Raw genomic sequence first — 23,025 nt, 5'->3', positions numbered from 1 at the left:
CACGGGTGGGTGTTTAACCTCACCACATAACAGCCCAGTGTCGCATTCAACCCACGCGAAATAGGGTCACTCGCCGGATGTCGATATACCTAAGTACTCGCGCAGGTCGGCTTGGGACACATACCGCTTAAGCGGTCCGTTCCGTTCTACAGCGATAACCGAGCGGGTATTATGGCCGACCTCGACGGATCCGATTCTCCTTACCGATCCGATTTTCAATGGGGAATAGAGGATGCAACGAACGGGATACATTTCACAAGCAAGGACATTTATTATTTACACACACATCACAAGCAAGGCAGTCATGCAATGTAAAAGCAAGAAACAAAGGCAATACCACCGACTACGAGCAATAATGTACATGCACAGTCACTTAGGCAGGTCTACTTCACAGGACACGGCGCCACCAACATTCATTCAAAAGCAAGAAATGGCCATCCCCAAAGACGAGGGTTGCAGACAGGGTCTGCGGACCTTTATAACGTGGGACCTGGAGGACCAAACGGGTCCCGTGAGACCGTGGCAGGTTACCTGCCCCCTTCGGTGGTCGGCGAGTCACGACGACCCGCTCCCACGACCGTCAGCATGGTCGCGCCTGCTTCCGGGCCTCCCATGTGGCCGGCAAGCTCTCTCCGGCGCTCCTCGTCCGGACGCGCAGGTCCACCACACAGCCGGCACTGTTGCGCCTTCCATCCGCATCTCCCACCAACGGGCCGCTCACAGGACCACGAACGCAGGAACCAAGCGAGGAAGAAGAAGAAGAACTGGACCACCCTGAGCCAGGGGTGAGCATGAACCAAGAAGAGGCCGTGAGCCTCGCGTGCGGTCCGCCCTTTATAGCGCGGGGCTCCGCCAGTCACTCCGCCCCGTTCTCGGCTCCACCTTCCTTCGAGAAGCTTCTCGAAAAGGGGCGTTTCTCAACTCCGACCACCTCACTCCTCGTATCCACCAATCGCGAGCGAGCCGCCTCGCCCTTCTCGTCACACCAGCCTCGGAGAAAAAAGGCGGTAAAACCCACGCATCATCGCAGTTCTTTCCTTAGCGACTTGGTTTGACGTTCTCGGACGGTTTTCGACGCGGAAGAGGTGGTAGCTTTCTCTGTCGGTCCAAAATAACGATGGAGAAAGAAAAACACTATCTCAAAGGGTCGCAGCCCGGTGAACACGAATAAATTCCCATTAAACAACGGTGGGGAATTCTAACTGAACACAGACTTATCGATCTAACTGAACTAAGGAACCTTTATGGTGTTCTGCGAATTTCCACAGCCGTAACAATATGTATAATGTCACATATAAAGTGTGCATATATAACATGTGCAATGTTACGTATAAAGTGTGTACATATATGTATAATGTCACGTATAAATTGTGCATATATAATATGTATAATGTTGCGTATAAAGTGTGTATATGTAATATATATGTCGCGTATAAAGTGTGTATATATAATACGTATGTCACATATAAAGTGTGTATATATCATATGTATGTCACGTATAAAATGTGTATATATAATATGTATGTCAGGTATGAAGTGTGTATATATATAATATTGTTACGTTTGAGGGGGGGTGGGTATGCATTCAAAGGGTAATTAGGATGTTTAATTAGGTATGCCATGCTGTTCGAGTTTACCAGGATCTCGATGTAATAAGTAGCAATTCAGTGGTGATAAGTTGTCTAGTAAATGTTCATTTCTTCAAGGGGGAAATGATAATTGTCACGTAATTAGATAGGGACACGGGATAGGGTAAGTGTGTCTGCGTAAACCCCTTTTAGTAGTCCCTGGAGGCTGGCCGTGACGTCACAGGACAGGGCTGCGGATGGCTCCGCCCCGTGATCACGATTGGCGGAGGGCGATGGCGGTGGGCCAATAAAACGGCTCGATTGGAAGTGACGAAGACGGGAGGAAAAAAGGTTCTGTTCGGGGTCGAAAAGGAAGAGGAAGAAGATCGGGACAAAAAGATCGTGTTTTTTTGGTGTGGAGGCTGTTGCGCGGGAAGCGTACTTGTTGTTCTGCTGATTCGATCGTGTTCTTCATCGTGTCTTGGAGCCTTGCTGAGCCTCGTGCCTCACCTTGGTTGGCTCTGGGGTTCTGCTGACTCGGAGTGCGGGGTCGAACGGCGGGCGGACCTGCCTCCCTCTCCTGCTCGCAATTTGGCGCCAGAACTGGTTCCCTGGCGGCTGTGAGCGGACTTGGGCCAAGACCAGGAGGTCGACAGCACCACGGTTTCTCCTGCCCCCCCCTGACGAGAGCAAGGCCAGCTCGTCCGACGCCAATCCAGGGACAGTTGCGTCCACACCACGGTCCAGCCTGACCACCAGAAATAGCTACGTTTTGTGTGTGTGTGTGTGTGTGTGTGTGTGTGTGTGTGTGTGTGTGTGTGTGTGTGTGTGTGTGTACTTGGCGCCTGAGAGGGTTTGAGATCTGTATTTTCATTGGAATTGTCTGTGTTTTCCCCACGCCCGATCCCACACCATCCCGTCGAATCGCCCCTGATCCCTCTTCTTGCCGAGTCTTGTTATTTCTGGTTAATAATAAAAACAAATAAACATCATCAACTCAGTGAAAAGTGACTCGTGCCACCTTCCTCGTCCCGTTTGCGGGAGAGCAATTATAACCGCCATGTTTGGGTTATAAATAAATAAACCGCCTCCATCGTTTTGGCTCATTCTACGTTGGCGGGACTGTTAAAGTCCCGTGGACGCCACATTGGTGTCAGAAGTGGGATGTTCGAACCCCTCTAAATTATATTTGGTATCGGGAGAATATACCAAGATTAAAATCTCGCCACGAATTGGAATATAAAATTACTACAGAAAAGCGCGCGAGCGCGGGAAAATTTTGGCGGGATTTTTCAAATTTAAATTAATTGGCGGCAAACGGGACTTCTGCACCATGGCGGATGTGCAGATGTTTGAGGAGGAAGGCCACGTGTCTGGCAGCGAGTCGGGGAAAGAAGGGAGAGACGGGGGTAGGGTTGGAACCTCCCCCATTCCGAGCGTGGACCGTGCTTCATCGCCCGTAACGGAGCCGGCAGCGCCGGAAACCGGCACGATGACGATCTGGACAATGTTGGAACGTTTAATGAGTGCAATTACAGCACAGGGGGCAAAAATGACGGCACAGGGGGCACAAATGGCAGAAATGACGGCACAAATGGAAAATCAATTCGTGACACAGAGGGCAGACATGACGGCACAAATGGAAAATCAATTTGTGACACAGAGGGCAAAAATGACGGCACAGTGGGCAGAGATGGCGGATCGATTGGGGGTAATGGGGGAACAGTTGGGTGCACGGATTTTTTTAATGAGGGATGAATTGGGGGAAAAGATGGAGAAAATGAAAACTGAGATGCAGGAGTGTGTGGATGTTAAATTGGGAGAAATACAAAGTAAATTCGAGGATAGATTGGAGGAAACAAAGGTAGAAATTACATTGGAGGGGGAAAATATACGAAAAAAATTGGGAGATAAAATTGATGCAACGAACATTCGGGTTGATAAAGTGGATGAAAGCCTTGAACGTCATCGTGCCTGTATGGATGCTCGTATGCAGCTGCAAGTTGAAGAGTGGGGAGAGCTGAGGAAGCAAGGGATGAATTTGGCGGAGAAGGTAAAAGAATTGGAGGCTCGTTTGGACGAACAAGATAAAATTATGAGCCAAGATGAAGTCTTGGATAAAGGCCTGGTAGAGCCGTCTTTTGTAAGTTGAGTGTCCGGGTTGGTTGAGGAGCAGCTACAAACTCGCGACGGAGCCTTGGAGGAGGTTGTGCGGGCCCAGAAGATCCTGTGGGAAGAGGTGAATCGGTCCATTCAACGTTTGGAACAGGAGGCAAAATTGACCCATGAGACCCTCACCACAAAATATCTTTGGCCACAGTGGGCTCCGAAATTGGATACGCAGCCACAAGGGTGTTTGATCCCTGGGCTGGATTCGGACAAAGGAGAAACTGAGAAGCGGGCCACCCTAAAAGTGATCCCCCTGGTAAATTTCGACGGGTCAGGGAGCGTTGAAGCTTTTCTGACGCAATTTGAGTGCATTTCCCGACTAAACGGGTGGAATGAGCAGGAACGTACAGGGAATTTGGTGGCAACGTTGCGGGGACCAGCCGCAGATGTGTTAAACGTGATCGCGGAGGGATGTTGACCAGCTCCCACATTTGCGAGGCATTGAGCCGTCAGTTTGGGTTCGCGGCAAACTGTGATCTGGTGCGGGCCCAGCTCCAGCACCGCAGATTAAAGCCGGGTGAGACAGTGCAGGAGCTGGCACAGGACATTTACCAATCAGTCAGGATCGCGTATCGGGACCTTACAGTGGAGGCGTTGGACAGACTGGCACTAGAGAAATTTTTAGCTGCTCTTCCGGACCCTGAGGTCCGAGCGCTAGTGGAGCTACAGGATCCACCCACCGTTCACCGAGCGGCTGAGTGCGCGGCCAGGCTGGCCTCGTGGAGTCGGCCGGGTCGGGTTCCAGAGAGGCCATCGGTGATGATCCGACAGGCGGAGATGCAGGATCAGGGAGGGGGGCTGGGAGAAATTGGCATTACCCAAATGTTTCAGGAAATTTGCCAGAAACTGTCAAGTTTGATAAAGGGTAATCCGGTAGTTAGTGCGCCAAAGCGGCGGGGTCCAGCCCAGCCCATAGAGCAATTCGATTATGGCCAAGGGGGTCCGGAACCGGAAGAGACATTTCACCGATACTCACGGGGGCCTTTTATGGGGAGTTGTTTCCGGTGCGGGCGAAGAGGACACATGCAACGATAATTCCGGTATCCGGCGATGGAGGGACCCTCCAATAGACTTTTAGACTCGGAGAGGGTGAATCCTCCTGCTGAACCGCCAGGTCTATCCGAGATGCCCTTTCATAGGTCGGGTCCGGAGATCACTGTCGGGGGTCGGGGAGACTAGATTGGGCTGAGCATATACGGCCATGCTCGGCTGCTGAGATTGTGGCGAAGTGCCCTCCTTTGGTGGAAAAAAATGAATTGTGGGAAAATTGGTGAGGGTTTGTGAGTTCTGCTGGGTTTTAGAGTGACAATCGGGACAGTGGGTAATTGGAAACAAAGCGTGCACGAGTGGCTGTCCAATGGCTGGTGCGTGGATCGGGTGAGAAGTGCTGTGTGAGTTGTTTCAAGTTAAGAAGTGAAATGTATGGTGCACACGTTGATTTTTTTTTGGACATGGTGTGGTAACAGGGAAGGTCATGGTCGGCGAAGTGTTAGAAATGCAGGTGTCACATGTAAGGCCGATGGGGTGGGGGAGTCATGTGGGTTTTGTGGGTGGGGATGATGTGCTTGTCCGCAGGGATTGCTGAAGCTCATGGTGAGCGTGAATTGCGACCCCCTTCAAGGAGATTCACCACCTGGTGGCTAATGGTGACAGTGTCTGGAGGCAACTGGGAGAGGGTCTGGTTGGGCGACCAAGGCGGGTAGGACCTTGGCGACCCAGGAAGGCCAGAGGAGCCAGTGAGACCCCTTCCAGAGTGTTGTACGGGATTAGAGCTGATGGCTACCAGGGGGGAGGGAATCAAAGGGAGCGGGGCGGAGAAACGTCCGGGTTGGATTAAAGCTCGGACTCTCTGGAAAATCCTCTATTTCTCTTTGCCGACGACTCCACCCTCTGCCGTACCATCTGCCATCCCTCAGACCGGCAAGCAGCAGCTTCTTCGCTCACTGCAGATCTGGATAAAATCACAAACTGGTCCAACACGTGGAACATGTCTTTCAATCCAGACAAATCTCACACTCTCACTATGTCTCTTCGAAAGGACCATTTAGAAAACCCCCCCATCCACTTTCTCAACAATCCTCTGGAAGAAGTCTTTTCTTTCAAGCTTCTGGGTCTCACTATCTGCCATGACCTTTCCTGGGAAAGTCACATTTCCAACCTCGCCTCAAAAGCCAGTCGCCGACTGGGAATCCTCCGTCGTGCAAAGTCCTTCCTCGGTCCTCTTGAGCTCCTGACCACTTACAAAGCTTTTGTCCGTAGCCTGATTGAGTACTGCTCTCCCCTCTGGGCTGGAGCTCCTGCCTCCCACCTTTCTCGGCTTCACGCTGTCGAAACCAGGGCATTTAAGATCATCGGCATCTCCCGCAATGAAGCTGAGTCTTTGGGCCTCTCACTCAATCACCGCAGGTTGGTCGGCGGTCTTTCTGTCTTCTACCGACTCCTCTCCAGCCTTGCCCCCCCTGCTCTCTCTGCGATTTGTCCCAACCACATTTCCACAGGGCGCTCAAGGTCCGCCAACAACCCCCTTCTGGTAAAACTACCAAAATCACGAATCACTGCTCATCTTCACTCTTTCATCCCTCTTTTTTCCCGCCTTTGGAATAAACTTCCTCACTCTATTCTTTCCCATTCTTCCCTCCAGGCTTTCAAAACAGCTGTTCACCACCACCTCTTATCTTCCCCCATCCAAATCCTCGATCTTTTCTACCCCCGATAATCCACCCAAGCCCACTTCCTTCAATTCTCCTGCTTTCCTTCCTGAAAGTCCCTGTAATGTCCATCTTCTCTTCGCCATGTTCCCCGTCCCATCCCCATCCCTCTCCCTTCCACAGTTCACCTAATGTGTCTGTTCCCCACTGTTTTGTCCCTTCCACTCCCGCCCCTCTTGTCTCATGCCTCCTTGCTGTGAGTTGTGTGTTAGCTCTCATACGAGCCTCGACCAAGGTATACAAAAAAAAAAAAAAAAAAAGCTTACCTGTGGCCATGATTGCACCTGAGATGCCCCCATCATCTTGTGGTAACCCACCCCATGGCCACGACGGGATTCAGCCTGCATGATTAAAATGAGGACCATGACCTAGAAATGTGATGATGACCATGGTGTGAGTGTTGTGAAGATGTATGAGTCCCACTCGATCCCGCACAACTTGACATGTGCAGCAAGGGCATGATGTCCACATAATTTTGGGGCAAGCAAATTTGAAAATTGGCTCCCCAGGTAACGCTGGGTCTATTAGCATCCACTGGGGGGAGGCGGTCAAGTGTAAATATCCTGTGAATAGTGTCGTTAAGGCTTAGAGTAGGAATGTAAAGTATAAGTGTTGTGTTTTTGTGGAACCTTTTGTTTCCCCTCCCCAGATCACTGGAAGAGTGTTGGGCAAGAGCGATGATCCAGAAGATGGAGTGCAACTTCGCTCAGTGCTATCATGTAATAAAAAAATAAAAAACGAATGATTGTTTAGGCGAGGATAAGGCCGTAAGGGGGTAGTACATTAAGCAGGATAGGTAAGTTAGCTGCGACTCGCTGTCCATTGCCCCTCCTTCTTTATTTCGTTATGTTAATTCGGTGTGAGTCGGTCAGTGTTAAGGCTGGTACGGTAGCGCCTGTGATATACCTTGCAGGAGCTGCGGTACCAGAGGAGGGGGCAGTGTTACGTTTGAGGGGGGGGTATGCATTCAAAGGGTAATTAGGATGTTTAATTAGGTATGCCATGCTGTTCGAGTTTACCAGGATCTCAATGTAATAAGTAGCAATTCAGTGGTGATAAGTTGTCTAGTAAATGTTCATTTCTTCAAGGGGGAAATGATAATTGTCACGTAATTATATAGGGACACGGGATAGGGTAAGTGTGTCTGCGTAAACCCCTTTTAGTAGTCCCTGGAGGCTGGCCGTGACGTCACAGGACAGGGCTGCGGATGGCTCCGCCCCGTGATCACGATTGGCGGAGGGCGATGGCGGTGGGCCAATAAAATGGCTCGATTGGAAGTGACGAGGACGGGAGGATAAAAAGGTTCTGTTCGGGGTCGAAAAGGAAGAGGAAGAAGATCGGGACAAAAAGATCGTGTTTTTTTGGTGTGGAGGCTGTTGCGCGGGAAGCGTACTTGTTGTGCTGATTCGATCGTGTTCTTCATCGTGTCTTGGAGCCTTGCTGAGCCTCGTCCCTCACCTTGGTTGGCTCTGGGGTTCTGCTGACTCGGAGTGCGGGGTCGAACGGCGGGCGGACCTGCCTCCCTCTCCTGCTCGCAATTTGGCGCGAGAACTGGTTCCCTGGCGGCTGTGAGCGGACTTGGGCCAAGACCAGGAGGTCGACAGCACCACGGTTTCTCCTGCCCCCCTGACGAGAGCAAGGCCAGCTCGTCCGACGCCAATCCAGGGACAGTTGCGTCCACACCACGGTCCAGCCTGACCACCAGAAATAGCTACGTTTTGTGTGTGTGTGTGTGTGTGTGTGTGTGTGTGTGTGTGTGTGTGTGTGTGTGTGTGTGTGTGTGTGTGTGTGTGTGTGTGTGTGTGTGTGTGTGTGTGTGTGTGTGTGTGTGTGTACTTGGCGCCTTAGAGGGTTTGAGATCTGTATATTCATTGGAATTGTCTGTGTTTTCCCCACGCCCGATCCCACACCATCCCGTCGAATCACCCCGGATCCCTCTTCTTGCCGAGTCTTGGTATTTCTGGTTCATAATAAAAACAAATAAACATCATCAACTCAGTGAAAAGTGACTCGTGCCACCTTTCTCGTCCCGTTTGCGGTAGAGCGATTAGAACCGCCATGTTTGGGTTATAAATAAATAAACCGCCTCCATCGTTTCGGCTCATTCTACGTTGGCGGGACTGTTCAAGTCCCGTGGACGCCACAATATGTATGTCATGTATAAAGTGTGTACATATAATCTGTATAATGTCACGTATAAGGTGTGTATATATAATATGTATAATGTCATGAATAACGAGTGTATATTTAATGTCACTTATAACGTGTGTATGTAACATGTATTATATGTCACGTTTCACGTGTGTATGGAACGTGTGTACGTAACATGTAATATGTCACTTGCAACATGTACGTAACGTGCAATATTGTTGCGGGGCCGGGACGTCAGCCGACGAGCTCGACCACCAGATGGAGCAGTAGAGTCGGCTCGACCAATCGCCCAGAATTCAGATCGTCGCCCCGGATAAGTCCGGAGTCGACGGGTCCTTTGTTTTGGACCGTGAAGGGTCAATATTTCCACCACGTGGTACAGGGTTATTTGCCAAATCTTCAAAATACCGAGAGACCACGTGGCAATCTACCGAGTTCACACCCTTGACGGAACTCGTACGGAAACGTGCCGCTTAGGCCTAAGTCACATTTGCCACGGCGGCCATGGGGTCTTCAAAATCTACCGCCACTAGCAATTATACGGCGGCCGCAGTATTTCCACGGTCACACAATGTAGCAGTCACATATGTTTTTATTTTTTGGGGAGCCGCACGGCGTATTTAGGCCCAAGTCACATTTGCCACGGCGGCCGTGGTGTCTCCAAAATCTACGGCCACTAGCAATTATACGGCGGCCGCAGTATTTCCACGGTCACACAATTTTGCAGTCACATATGTTTTTATTCTTTGGGTAGCTGCACGGGGTATTTATAAATTGTGGAGACCGAGAACGTGGGTGTGCCGTACCGTCTTTGATTTGATGTCGCACGGTGACCTTAGGGCGTTCCTGCGGCGGCCATAGAATTTTCAAGGCAGACGCAAGGTGCCTGCAAGGCGACCGCAAGGCGACCGCAGGGGGGCTTTGAGACGAAAGTGCGGCCAGACGGATGGTAACGAGTGGGGTTTTTTTTTTCACCAGTTTTTTTGGTTTTGGCTTGTCGAATTGCTATGGCGAACGTAGAAATGAAAAAAGTTATAACTCCACGTTATAATTCCACGGCGACCTTACGACCTGTAAAATATAGCCAAATGGCGTAGGGCCACCGTGAGGCCACCGCAGAAACTCTGCGGCCGCCGCACGTTTCTGTCAATTCAGAGGGTGTACGGCCGCCGTATCCTCGCCGTAGAGCAAATGTGACTTAAGCCTTAGGTCTTAGAAATTCTGGAGACCGAAAACGTGGGGTTGCCGTACGGTCTTTGATTTGATGTCGCACTGTGACCTCAAGGGGGCCCTGCGGTGGCCATAGAATTTTCAAGGCAGATTCAAGGTAGCCTTAAGGTGCCTGCAAGGGGACCGCAGGGGGGCCCTAAGGCGAACGTGCGGCCAGTCGGACGGTAATGAGTGGGTTAATTTTTTTTTAAACCAGTTTTTTTTGTTTCAGATTGTCGATTTGCTACGGCGAACGTAGAAATGAAAAAAAGTTATAACTCTGCGTTATAATTCCACGGCGACCTTACGGCCTGTAAAAGATAGCCAAACGGCGTAGGGCCACCCTGAGGCCACCGCAGAAACTCTGCGGCTGCCACACGTTTCTGTCAATTCAGAGGGCGTACGGCCGCCGTATCCTCGCCGTAGAGCAAATGTGACTTTGGCCTTAGCACGCTCGTTCCTTGTGCGATTCCCAGCGGTTTAATCGTGAAGAACCGTCGGCCCCGATTGTCCCGTTACAACGGCTATGGCAGTGGCCTTGCTAATTTTCCCCAGCACGTGACACGCTTAGTCAATGAAAGAAGGGACGTGAACGAACTGAAAACATTTAACAAATGGGGGTTTATTTATACAACAATAATGGGGGGGGGAGGGATTAGGGAAGCACGTAAGAAGCAGAATTAAACCGTATAAAGCAAGGCAATGATATACAGCGAGAAAGCACTGATACAGTTCACTACTTACAGACGGGCGCAACAAACACACATACGCACACACACACACGCAAATAATTGGACTGAAAGGTCTTTATTTGGACCTCCAGCCCGGAGGACAGTCGGCTGATGATCGGGGTAGATGGCCGCGAGCGCGCGGCTGGGCATCCACTCCTTCTCGGGGGGCGGGGGGGGGGCTCCGGTCGCCGAAGGACGGGCCAGCGCAGCCGAACCCGGCTGAGGTGAGACGAGGTCGTGTCCAGCTCGCGACCATGCGACCCACCCTACCACAACGGAGGAGGAGGAAGAAGATGACGGTGACAACCAAGCCCAGCCAGGCAGACTCCAGAGACTCCTTCTTGCGAGGATCCTCTGCTCCTTTTATCCTCCCTGGCGTGCTCGCTCAGACAGACATTCGTTTCGCTATCTTCTCGGCGTGGCTCAGCCCCTCCCCCACTTGGTGCTTTTTCCAATCGAAACGGTGGGTAGGGGCTTAACTTTTCCCCTATTAAGCACACAGAGGATGCTGGCAGCTGAGGTTCTCTGCTTGGTGTTCGTGGGGTGGGAGTTGACCTCTCCCCTACTAAACGCGCGGGGGACGCCGGGAGCTGAGGGTTTCTGCTTGTTGTTTCATTCCGAGCTGGAGTGCTCCGCTCTGTTGTTGTCATTGAAACGACAAGAAATCCTACTACCAAAACAAATCGCAGCGCATTTACATTGATTTACCCATTAGACAAGGGAAAGGAAGCTATCTATAAAACACATACTTACCAAGATATCTGAGCTAAAGGACCTGAATGTTGAGTGTGCTCATGGCTTCCAGATTCGCAACAATATATCACGTGTAACGTGTGTACGTAACGTGTACTATGTCATGTGTAACGTGTGTATATAAATAGTAATGGCCCCGGGGTTGTGGGGGTACAACGAGGGGGGAGATATCCCCAGTTCCTCCTCGGACTCACCGGGAATTGTATGCTGTCACACATAAATAAGTTTCTGGTGCGGTGGGTCGCAAATCGATCATGGACGCCAATAATTTGACCACATGACCCAGTGTCCTCTGTCTAACACCCATTTAACTAGGAACATGTGGTCCTCTTATCGGGGAATTGCGCCCTCGATGCGTACTGGCGTTACTTACCGTATCAGGAGCTGCCAAGTACACACCGGCTAATAAGCAGATTTTAGGGGATAACTTCCCGGCTCTGCGAAGGTGTGGACCATGCTAGACCATTAGAGGAAAAGACAAAAACGAGCTGGGTTCATTTTTACCAGCACATTTATTTTTAAAAAAGCGAGGAAAGTTGTGTGGCACAATATGGGACTTATTCACAAGTGAACAGTAAAGGAAAGCAAGGAATTTGTGGGTGCTGCAGAAGAAATTCTCCTCCTGTACATTTAAAACATTGATTCAACAAACAAACATATACATATGCGTGTATGGAGGATTTGGAAAAAGAACACAGTCTTACTCCAGATCTCTGAAATACATGGTGAATTTTAGGGTTTTTTTTACAGTGTTCAGTGAAACACAGCTCTTTGTCATTTTAAACACTGGTGCCACAGTTTGTCAGGTCGATGTGTTTCCAGGTGGAAATCATTTTCAGCTTTTGTGCAGCAATCAGCCTAATTTTGAAGGATTGGAGCATATATTTCAAGACCAGATGTATAAAATCTCTTCCAGCATAGAATGACGTCAAAACTGTAATCCTTTGGGTACATTTATGGATCACATACAATTTATGGTATGGAAGGGAAAAGGTTCAATCCGCTTCTTTAGCAGACTGGGGAATTATATAAATATGAAACAATCAGAGTTTAGTGAACACATCTGGATATTTCCTCAGACCAACATTCTCATTGAGATGCAATCACATTCTTCGATCAAGCTTGCTGGGACCTTAAATCTATCATTTCATAAAATCCCTTAGTAAGTAAAATATATTTAAATAATAGGCAATTCTTTGGTTCTGAATTCAGCTAATTTGAAAGGTCGACCTGCTTATCATATCTTTACTGGTCAGGTCGATAATCTTTCAATACAAAGGAAAGATATGATTATGTTCATTAAAGTTAAAATAGATACATGTTCAAACACATACAATCATACAATATTTGAGTACATTTTCCATTGCAGATTAAATACATTTATTTTGATATAAAGTTTTAATTAACATTTTGTTGTTGTTTTTATCACCCTCAAAACCATTATACTAATTTCGGAGAACTTGCATCAACAGTGCGGTAAAATAAATGCAATATTCACAAAAGAAAACAGTGCAGATTTACTCCGAATAAACTTAGACAATCTTAAATTACACTATATATATATGACAGGTGCACGCACACACACACACACACACACACACACACACACACACACACACACACACACACACACACACACACACACACACACACACACACACACACACACACACACACACACACACACACACACACCAGAGAGATAAGAGGCAGTTGAGAAGGATTAGCGACCTTGATACCTGGCACGGTTGACGGACTGGCGCAATCCAAACACTTCGGAAGGGAAAGGAGGGAGGAAAACTGAAAGTGTCTGGTGTGGGAGTGAGAGGTGTGAGTGTAGTGCAGTATGTCGTGCGGTGTGGTGTAAGAGGAAAGTGTGAGAGGTGTGAGTCAGTGAGGTTCACTCTGAAAAGAACAGTTGTTCGGGACTTGCCCACTCCGATTGCTCTTGAGCGTCCTTAATGAACGAGAGAAAGATGTTTAAGAGAAAGACCTTAACGGACTTGCTAAAGAGTTTGCAAGTGTAAATGTTGGCTGCAGGATGCAGCCGAACTGAGCATCAATGAAACGGGGAGGGTCCCGGCCCGTTCTGGTAGTCACTTGCTCCTCTCCCGTTCCTCACTTGGCCGCGCTGAATTGTGGCGTAATTCGCTTGACGCTGAAGCTTGCCAAGTTTGCTGAAGTCTGCCTCCTGCACCATTTACCGATGTCTGCTCTCTCCGAAGTCTTGCCCAGTCTGGCGTTATCTGCCTGATTCTGAGTTGACTGAATTGCTCCTTTTATGTGCCCCCGAGCGAGGGAGGAGCTAAAAATCAGATCAAATGAGGCTGTTGGCATTTTCAAGCTCTCCCATTGGTGCTCAGCAGTCATTCCACGCCATAGCCATGCCCCACCAGGCCTCAGAATCGAAAATGGCTCCATTCGCTCCCTGACCTTATCACGCATCAGAGCTCTGAGATTAACATGGGGCGAGAGTCTTTGGAAGCACTCTCCAGACGTGGCCATTTAGGGAAACCCAGGCGTTATCTGTACGTCTTCGAATGAACTCGAGTGCATGCTCGCACTTTCAGTTATACCCCAAAACAACCCGACCCCATCTAATTTCTCAACAATCCTCTGGAGGAAGTCCTTTCTTTCAAGCTTCTGGGTCTCACTATCTGCCATGGTCTTTCCTGGGAAAGCCACATTTCCAACCTGGCCTCCAAAGCCAGTCGTGCCTGGGAATCCTCCGTCGTGCAAAGTCCTTCCTCGGCCCATCTGAGCTCCTGACCACATACAAAGCTTCGTGCACAGCCTGATGGAGTACTGCTCTCCCCTCTGGGCCGGTGTTCCTGCCTCCTAGCTTTCTCGGCTTCACACTGTGGAAACCAAGGCATTTAGGATCATTGATATCTCCCGCGATGCAGCTGTCTTTGTGCCTCTCACTCTCTCACCACAGGCAGGTCGGTGTTCTTTGTCTTCTACCATCTCCACTCTGGTCTCGCCCCCCCTGCTCTGTCTGCGATATGTCCCTCCCCATATTTCCGCAGGGTGCTCAAGGTCCGCCAGCATACCCCTTCTGGTAGAATTATCAAAATCACGAATCACTGCTCACCTTCACTCTTTCATTCCTCTTTTTTCCCACCTTTGGAATCAACTCCCTCACTCTGTTCAATCCCATTCTTCCTTCCAGGCCTTCAAAACAGCTGTTCACCACCATCTCTTATCATCCCCCATCCAAAACCTCGATCTTTTCTACTCCTGTTAATCCATTCTCAACCCACCTCCTTCAAATTCCCTGCTTTCCTTCCTGAAAGTCCCTGTGGTGTCCATCTTGTATACCCTGTGTTCCCTGCCCCACCCCTCTGCCTTCCACTGATCACCTAATGTCTCTGTTCCACACTGTTTTGTCCTTCCCTCTCCCACCCCTCTTGTCTCATGCTCCCCCTTGCTATGTGTTGTGTGTTAGCTCTCACATGAGCCTCAACAATGGATACAAAAAAAACAAACATTTATTACGAGAGTTACAAGCAATAAGTCTTTCTTTTCTATTCTTTTTTTTCCCACACCTGTGTTTCTTCCACATCATCTTCAATCTCATTCTTCCCTCCAGGGCTTCAAGACAGATGTTCACCACCATCTCATATATTCACCAATCCAAGACTTTGATCTTTTCTACCCTTGTTAACTCTGCCCCCCAAGCCCAACTCTTTCCAACTTTCCAGTTTTTCCTTCCACAAGTCTCGCTTGATTTTGTCCCTGCCCTGCTATTGGTGTCCCCCTTCAAATTCAGTATCTCGTGACCACCATGTTGTAACATCACAAGTACAAAGTCGTCTCAGTGGTCCAGACTTTGATTCAAACTGCTTGGACCCCCTCTGGGCCATACTAAGAACAGCTTTCCATCATATGCAACAAAGAACCAATGGCAAATTCAACCACATTCCATTAAGGAGTGAGATTTAGAATTTGAACCAGATATGACAGGATAGGGAAGAAGCACTCCGATGACAAAGTTGATAATGATGATTGAGAGCAAAGGCTGAACTTTCAAACTTGTTTCCTTCTTCAAAGTGCCCAAGATATGTCTCGCTGGACATGTCTTGGGCATTCGACACAGTCTGGCATCCTGTTATATTTGCCAAGCTCGATGCCTGTGGCATGTAAGGCCTCCTTCATTCCTGGGTTTCTAATTTCCTCCACTTGTGCAGTTATCATATTGCTATCAATGCAATCCTTTCCTCTCCTCGTCTAGTGGAGGCTGGAGTTCCCCAAAGCTGTCTTGAGCAAATTCCTATTCCTCATCTACATGAACGACCTCTCCGATGATGTGAAAAAACGTCTTCATTTTGGAAGCCTGCTGCATATTGTCGTACTTCCTTGTACCATCCCTCTGACGAGCAGACAACATCTGCGTCAAACTGATTTGACAAATGCAGTTAGTCTTTCAACCCGGTTAAATCTAACTGTCTCACTCCATCGCTCCGGAAGGATCAAACTAATTAACTTGTCTATTTCCATGGTCAGCCACTGGAACAGGTTCATTCTGTTGAATTTCTTAACCTCAACATCAGCCACATTCTCTCTTGGATGGAATACATCCAGTCGGAAAGCTGGCCTCCAAACCAGCCGCTGACTGGCATCTTCTGTTGTTTAATGTCATTCCTTGAAAAATCAGAACTGCTTACCCTACATATGAGGCCTTTATCTATAACTCAATGGAGTACCGTTCTCCCTTCTGGGCAAGAACACCCACATTGCCAGTGCCAGCTGTCTTGCTGAATTATGTTTAGTTCAACTCTCTCAACATTATTGACCTCTCCCTCAATGATTACAGAAGCATAATGTCTGTTGCTCTCACATTGCAGACAGGTTGGTGGTCTCTAAAAAACACACACACAAAAAATGAAATAAACTGTCACTCCTCTGTTATTGCTCCCTTTTACTCGATAATCCCTCCAACCTTCCCAGCTGTTCCAAGATGAACGTGTTCTTCGAAGTAACCCCTTTCTGTTTAAACTACCAAAATCCAGCGTTGCTCTTCCAACATCCAGTCGTCTTTTCTTTTTCTTCTTACTTTTGTGGAACTCCCTTCCTGATGCTGTTCAATCACACTCTTCCCTTCAAGGATTCAAGTCGGTGGTACACCATCCTCTCACATGAACCTCCATTTTTGTTCGCCATATTTTTTATCCCCTTTACCAGCACTGACTGAAGCCTCTTGTTGAAGGTGATTGTACTCATTCCATTTTTTTACTGCTCATTCATTTTCTTGCTTGGTGCATCTACCAGTTGTCCCACTTTTAATCTGTTTCCTCAGTTCCCTTTCTCACTCCTCGCTCTTTCATGAGCCAACATTTCGAACAGAGAAACAAACAGATGTGCGCTCACCTTTTCTCATGTGCAACGAATTACAGACATTTGCAATTCTCTTCTGGTTTGATAACACGGGTGATGTACCATATGTAGCCTATTGATGGAAAACCTACAGTGCAGGATGGAAAACCTACAGTTATATTACCACTGACCACTCACTTGTTTGTACTTTGAGATCTAATACAGTAGTGTTGTTTATCATTTGTTTAGGTTGATCATGTTGTGCTGTTGGATTGCAGTTCTCTGTCCACATATCTTCTTTTGCATTTCACGCACACTCATGCATAACTATTACTAATTTCCTTAACTTCAGAAACATTTTATATAATTTACTATTCCTCTGATCATATTACTCAGGAAGTTGTAATTGGAGAATCGGTAATTATTCATATCAAATTGCATGTTTAATTGTGGGACAAACAGTACAATAAAAAAGAATTTTCATCATCATTGATAATGATGAGAGCAAACAATTTTGATGTACTTGTTCAAATAATATCCGACGGAAAGGTGAAGATTTAGCACGCTTCCCTTTGAACTGTCCAGACTGGATTTGATTCCTGACCCAACTAAAAACCATCCCATTGGTGCTTCACAGGCCAGACAAACATATCACAAAGTGTGCTGCCTCTCGGAAGTACTTCAAGCTAGGAACCTGGCTTTTAGTATCGGTTGTTGTCCATTCAAAATCCCACGGTGTCTCATGGGGAGTCGACGATTTTATCGCTGGAACTTCAGCCAAAGTCCAAATTTCTGGGCCGACTACCGCCGCAAAGGCATAGGCCCACCCACCACCCAGCACGATCCTTGTCATCAAACTGCTTTGATGGGACTGAACTTGACTTTTGGCAAAGCATCAGAGACACATGGACAGTGAAACAAAAATAAATAAAAACCTTTGATGTGCTGGTAAATATTTTGGGGGGGAAAATATTTTGGTCTCATCTGTATTCCTCGATCATCATTCTGCGATTTAGCTCTGGAGAAAATGAAGTCAGATGCTGAATGGGCATAATCCTTCAGGCCAAGTTTATTCATCAGACATGTACTAAAAGTTTAATTGGCCCTTGACAATGCTTCATTTGTATTATCGACAACACAATGTAGTTGGTAGCTGAACGTGCATTGTATGTTGAGTTTAATGGTCAATGCTTCATTTTTAACATTACTTGTGATGCAAGAGATTGAGGCATATTCATCTATGTTCCTTCTACAATCAGGTTTTTATGGTCTCTCAGTCCTCAACGTGGACTATCATGTGGAAAATGAAAATTCTTTTAACTTTTTCACCTTGAAAGATGAAGTAAAGGTTTTCCTAATGTGGAATTTTAATGGTAAGATCCACATTTCTCCGATATTAGGCCATCCCTTTAATTTGGTCTGCATCCATCACAAATTAAATATATAGCTGATGTCGATGTACAAATTGTTTTCCAAACCATGCAGAGTTCATTTCTCCTGCTGACAGCGATGGGGAGAGTTTTGGAAGAGACGTGCAAATTCAGCATAGAGCCGGAGGAGATGGAGGGGGTTTCGACGAAAGAGCGAGAGGAGATGGGGAGAGAGCGGTAGAAGATGGGGAGAGAGCCCGGGCAGATGGGCAAGGTGGTTCTGAAACACCTGGAGTCGATTGTCTGAGAGTTGTCGGAGATGATGAGAGGGCTAGTGGAGATGGACAAGTAAATGGGGATAGACCAGGAGGTGATGGAGAAACGGTGATGGGAGATGAATGCGAAGCCATGGAAAGAGCCCTTGGGGACGGTGAGAGAGCCGCCAGCAGTGGAGACAGAGCAATGGGTGATGGAGAACGGGCCGTGGGAGATGACGAGAGGACCGACACGAGTCGAAGAGCAGGAAGAGAAGAAATAAGAGCGGCCTTGAGGGACATTCTACAGAATGGAGAGGCTGCGAGAGATGCTCTTCGTGTGTTACTACACCTGGTAACTGTGCACATCATCAATGTTTTATTTTTACATGTCCTTCACTTTGTGATTATTTAATTGTTTTTAATTCCCAAGAACAAGATATTTCATTTCTATTTCTGCACAACTAGCACTCCATTGTCTCCACTGACTGATGACATCACAATGTTCCATTCGTGTACTAATCCATCCATCCATCCATTGGGACCATACTCTGTGCAGAGCATTGGTGCTGCCTAAGCAGTCTCCTTGGCTATTGGTGCAATCCTGGATGGGTTACCACTCTGACACAGGTGTACTAATACTCCTTTCTTGATTTTGTTTTATACCTTTCTGTTTATTGGTTTGACCCTTTCTTTTCTTCTTATTCCTCTTTAAGTTGTTTTTTTATATTTCCACATTGTCAAACCAAGCATTTGTATTTTGATGACTATTTATGTTTTTCGTTTCAGCGTTTAAACTTTAAAGCCTGGACAGATTTGGCTTAGTTTTTTTTAACCATTTTGTAAAATAATGAAGAGGACATTGAAGGTACAGAACCACTATTTATAAACTTTCTTTGAAGACCCAATGATACATGCCCACTTTCTAAGGACATTAAAAATTCACAACGCTTTCATTCTGGAATTACTCAAAAATCGTTACAAGAAATGGAGGAATTGATGTTAATTGACTTGCAACTTTCATACAAATTACTCATTTGTACTTGTGCTGTTTGATGTCAGTTTCGCTTGAGCGTGTGCAGCACATGCCTTATGGTTGCACTGTTTAGAGGGAGGGGGGTGGGGGGACTGTGCTGTTGATGCAGTGCCTCTGATAGGTTTGGTGAGACTAGTATTTATAGGTAAAACGAGTAGTTTTCATAGATACGAGTGTAAAACTCGGATTGAAAGATAACAAAACAAGTAGTATTCATAGATACGAGTGTAAAACTAGTATTTATAAATCACAAAACTAGTAGTGTTCATAGATATGAGTGTAAAACCAGGATTTATAGATAACAAAACTAGTAGTATTCATAGATACGAGTGTAAAACTAGTATTTATAGGAAACAACACCAGTAGTATTCACAGATACAAGTGTAAAAGTAGTATTTATAAATCACAAAACTAGTAGTGTTCATAGATATGAGTGTAAAACCAGGATTTATAGATAACAAAACTAGTAGTATTCATAGATACGAGTGTAAAACTAGTATTTATAGGAAACAACACCAGTAGTATTCACAGATACGAGTGTAAAAGTAGTATTTATAGATGAAACTGGTAGTTTTCCGAGATGCGTGTAAAACTCGTATTGAAAGAAAACAAAACTCGTAGTATTCATTGATACGAGTGTGAAACTCATATTAAGAGAAAAGAAATCTCGTAGTCTTCACAGATACGAGTGCAAAATTAGTATTTATAGGAAACAAAACCAGTAGGATTCATAGATACGAGTGTAAAACTAGTATTTATAGATGAAACTGGTAGTTTTCCGAGATACCTGTAAAACCCATATTGAAAGAAAACAAAACTCGTAGTATTCAAAGATACGAGTGTGAAACTCATATTTATAGAAAAGAAAACTCGTAGTATTCACAGATACGAGTGCAAAACTAGTACTTATAGCAAACAAAACCAGTCGGATTGAGAGATATGAGTGTAAAACTAGTATTTATATGAAACAAAACTAGTGGTATTCATAGATACAAGTGTAAAACTAGTATTTATAGATGAAATTGGTAGTTTTCCGAGATACCTGTAAAACTCGTATTGAAAGAAAACAAAACTCGTAGTATTCATAGATACGAGTGTGAAACTCGTATTTCTAGTAAAGAAAACTCGTAGTATTCACATATACGAGTGCAAAACTAGTATTTATAGGAAACAAAACCAGCAGGATTTAGAGATATGAGTGTAAAAATAGTATTTATAGGAAACAAAACCAGTAGGATTCATAGATACGGGTGTAAAACTAGTATTTATAGATAACAAAACTAAGTGTTCATCGATTCCAGTATGAAACTAGTACTTATAGATCACAAAACTAACCGTGTTCATCGATTTGAGTGTGAAACTAGTCCATATCGATAAAACTAGTCATTCATAGATAACGCGAATGAAAGTAGTATTTATAAATTACAAAACTAGTGGTATTCAAATATACGAGTGTAAAACGAGTATTTATAGATCACAAAATGAGTATTTTTTTTTTGGATACCTTGTCGAAGCACATATGAGAGCCAACACACAATGCACAGCAATGGGGGCATGAGACAAGAGGGGTGGGAGTAGGAAGGACAAAATAGTGGGGAACAGAGACATTAGGAGATCTGTGGAAGGGAGAGGGATGGGGTGGGGAACACGGGGTATACAAGATGGATGTTACAGGGACTTTCAGGAAGGAAAGCAGGGAATTTGAAGGAGGTGGGTTTGGGGTGGATTAACGGGGGTAGAAAAGATCGAGGATTTGGATGGGGGACGATAAGAGGTGTTGGTGAACACCTGTTTTGAAGGCCTGGAGGGAAGAATGGGATTGAAGAGAGTGGGGGAGTTCATTCCAAAGGTGGGGAAAAAAAGGAATGAAAGAGTGAAGGTGAGCAGTGATTGGTGATTTTGGTAATTTTACCAGAAGGGGGTTGTTGGTGGACCTTGAGCGCTCTGCGGAAATATGGTGGGGACAAGTGTTCATCGATTCGAGTGTGAAACTAGTACTTACAGATAACAAAACTAATGGTGTTCATTGATTTGAGCGTGAAACTAGTACTTATACTATAGATAAAACTCCTTGTATTCATAGATACAATTGTAAAACTGGTATTTATAGATAACAAAACTAATAGTGTTCATCGATTTGAGTGTGAAACCAGTACTTCCAGATAAAATTAGTGGTATTCATCGATTCGAGTGTAAAACTAGTACGTATAGACAACAAAACTAATAGTGTTCATCGATTTGAGTGTGAAACTAGCAATTACAGATAAAACGAGTAGTATTCATAGATACGAGTGTAAAACTAGTAGTTTTCGGAGACATAAGTGTAAAACTAGTATTTAAAGAAAACAAAACTAGTAGTGTTCATTGATACGAGTGTGAAACTCGTACTTACAGATAAAATTGGTGGTATTCTTCGATTCGATTGTAAAACTAGTACGTATAGATAACAAAACTAATCGTGTTCATCGATTTGAGTGTGAAACTAGCACTTACAGATAAAACGAGTAGTATTCATAGATACGAGTGTAAAACTAGTAGTTTTCGTAGACATTAGTGTAAAACTAGTATTTAAAGAAAACAAAACTAGTAGTGTTCAGTGATACGAGTGTGAAACTAGTATTTATAGAAAAAAAAAACTAGTAGGATTTATAGATACGAGTGTAAAACTAGTATTTATATATAAGAAAACTAGTTGTATTCATAGATACGAGTGTAAAACTAGTATTTATGGATAAGAAAACTTGTTATATTCATAGATACGAGTGTAAAACAACTATTTGTCGATAACAAAACTAGTAGTGTTCATAGATAAGAGTGTAGAACTAGTATTTGAAGATAACAAAACTAATAGTGTTCATCGATTTGAGCGTAAAACTAGTACCGATAGTTAAAACTAGTCGTATTCATAGATACGAGTGTGAAACTAGTATTTATAGAAAAGAATACTCATAGTATTCATTGGTAACAGAGTATAACTCTTCTTCATACGTCATGAAAGACTGGAATGATTATTTCATGCACAACATAATTTGGGGACCATTTCACAGTTTCACATTTGTTACATTTTTATTTTCTATAGAGGAATTGCCTGTGCTTAATTTTTCTTTCATTGTCATTTCTCCTCGCTTTGTTTTCCCCAGACAGAAAAAGCTCTGCAACGACTTGCCGCTGGTCATTCCAACCCGATGTACACCAGCCAAGCAAGCGTGGCACGTAAGGCTCGGGGTGCCTGCGGTTGGCCTCGACTCCTTGCTGCTCTTGGTTTTCGGTTTGAGCCGGCGATTGGTTCGTTCCCTCACTCCGTCACCGTCCCGTCACCCCGTCCCGTCGCTCTCTCAGGCGAACTTTCAACCCGTTCACTTCCTCCATCTCTTTTCTTCCCACGAGCTGATCCTGGAGGCAGGCTTCGTTTAGCGAGTCTGGACATGCAAGCTCTGTTGGGTATGTTTCTTATTAACAAATGGTCCTTCTTCGATCTTTCTTGCAGTATCGGTTATAATTTACCTCTCATGCCTCAACAACAAAACACCAACAACAACAAACAACCTTTCAACACTGCTTTAATCAACTTTTTATTCAGGTTTCATCTCCCTTATCGTTCCAATGTTTTTTTTTCCCCCAAATTGCTTCATTCCAGCTTCTCATTCACTAAATGCATACGAAGGCTTCAAAACGTGTTCATATAGAATTGAATGACTAAACCGTTTTTGTTCCCTTTGTTGATGCCATTGTGATAACGGCAGTACTTCTTTTTCCTCCA

General features: G+C 45.8%; 1 protein-coding gene across 11 annotated transcripts in view; it reads left to right on the top strand.

Annotated features, from left to right (window-relative positions):
- The window catches only part of LOC147029264 (uncharacterized), a 104,356-nt gene that overhangs the window by 57,734 nt on the left and 23,597 nt on the right, over window positions 1-23,025 (top strand). For 7 of the 11 annotated variants that reach the window (XM_085880192.1, XM_085880195.1, XM_085880193.1 and 4 more), the window contains exons 13-15: window positions 17,865-17,978; window positions 18,091-18,584; window positions 22,406-22,706. In XM_085880192.1, the coding sequence (XP_085736318.1) occupies window positions 17,865-17,978; window positions 18,091-18,584; window positions 22,406-22,706 (909 nt within the window). The remainder of the gene's footprint in view (window positions 1-17,864; window positions 17,979-18,090; window positions 18,585-22,405; window positions 22,707-23,025) is intronic. The other 4 variants (XM_085880196.1, XM_085880197.1, XM_085880194.1 and 1 more) reach the window with 2 other exon arrangements.

This window comes from Eptatretus burgeri, chromosome 4 (assembly GCF_056783735.1).
Source record: "Eptatretus burgeri isolate ZD-2024b chromosome 4, Ebu_testis_v1, whole genome shotgun sequence".
Taxonomy (NCBI): Eukaryota; Metazoa; Chordata; class Myxini; order Myxiniformes; family Myxinidae; genus Eptatretus; species Eptatretus burgeri.
This window is presented reverse-complemented; position numbering and strand designations above follow the sequence as displayed.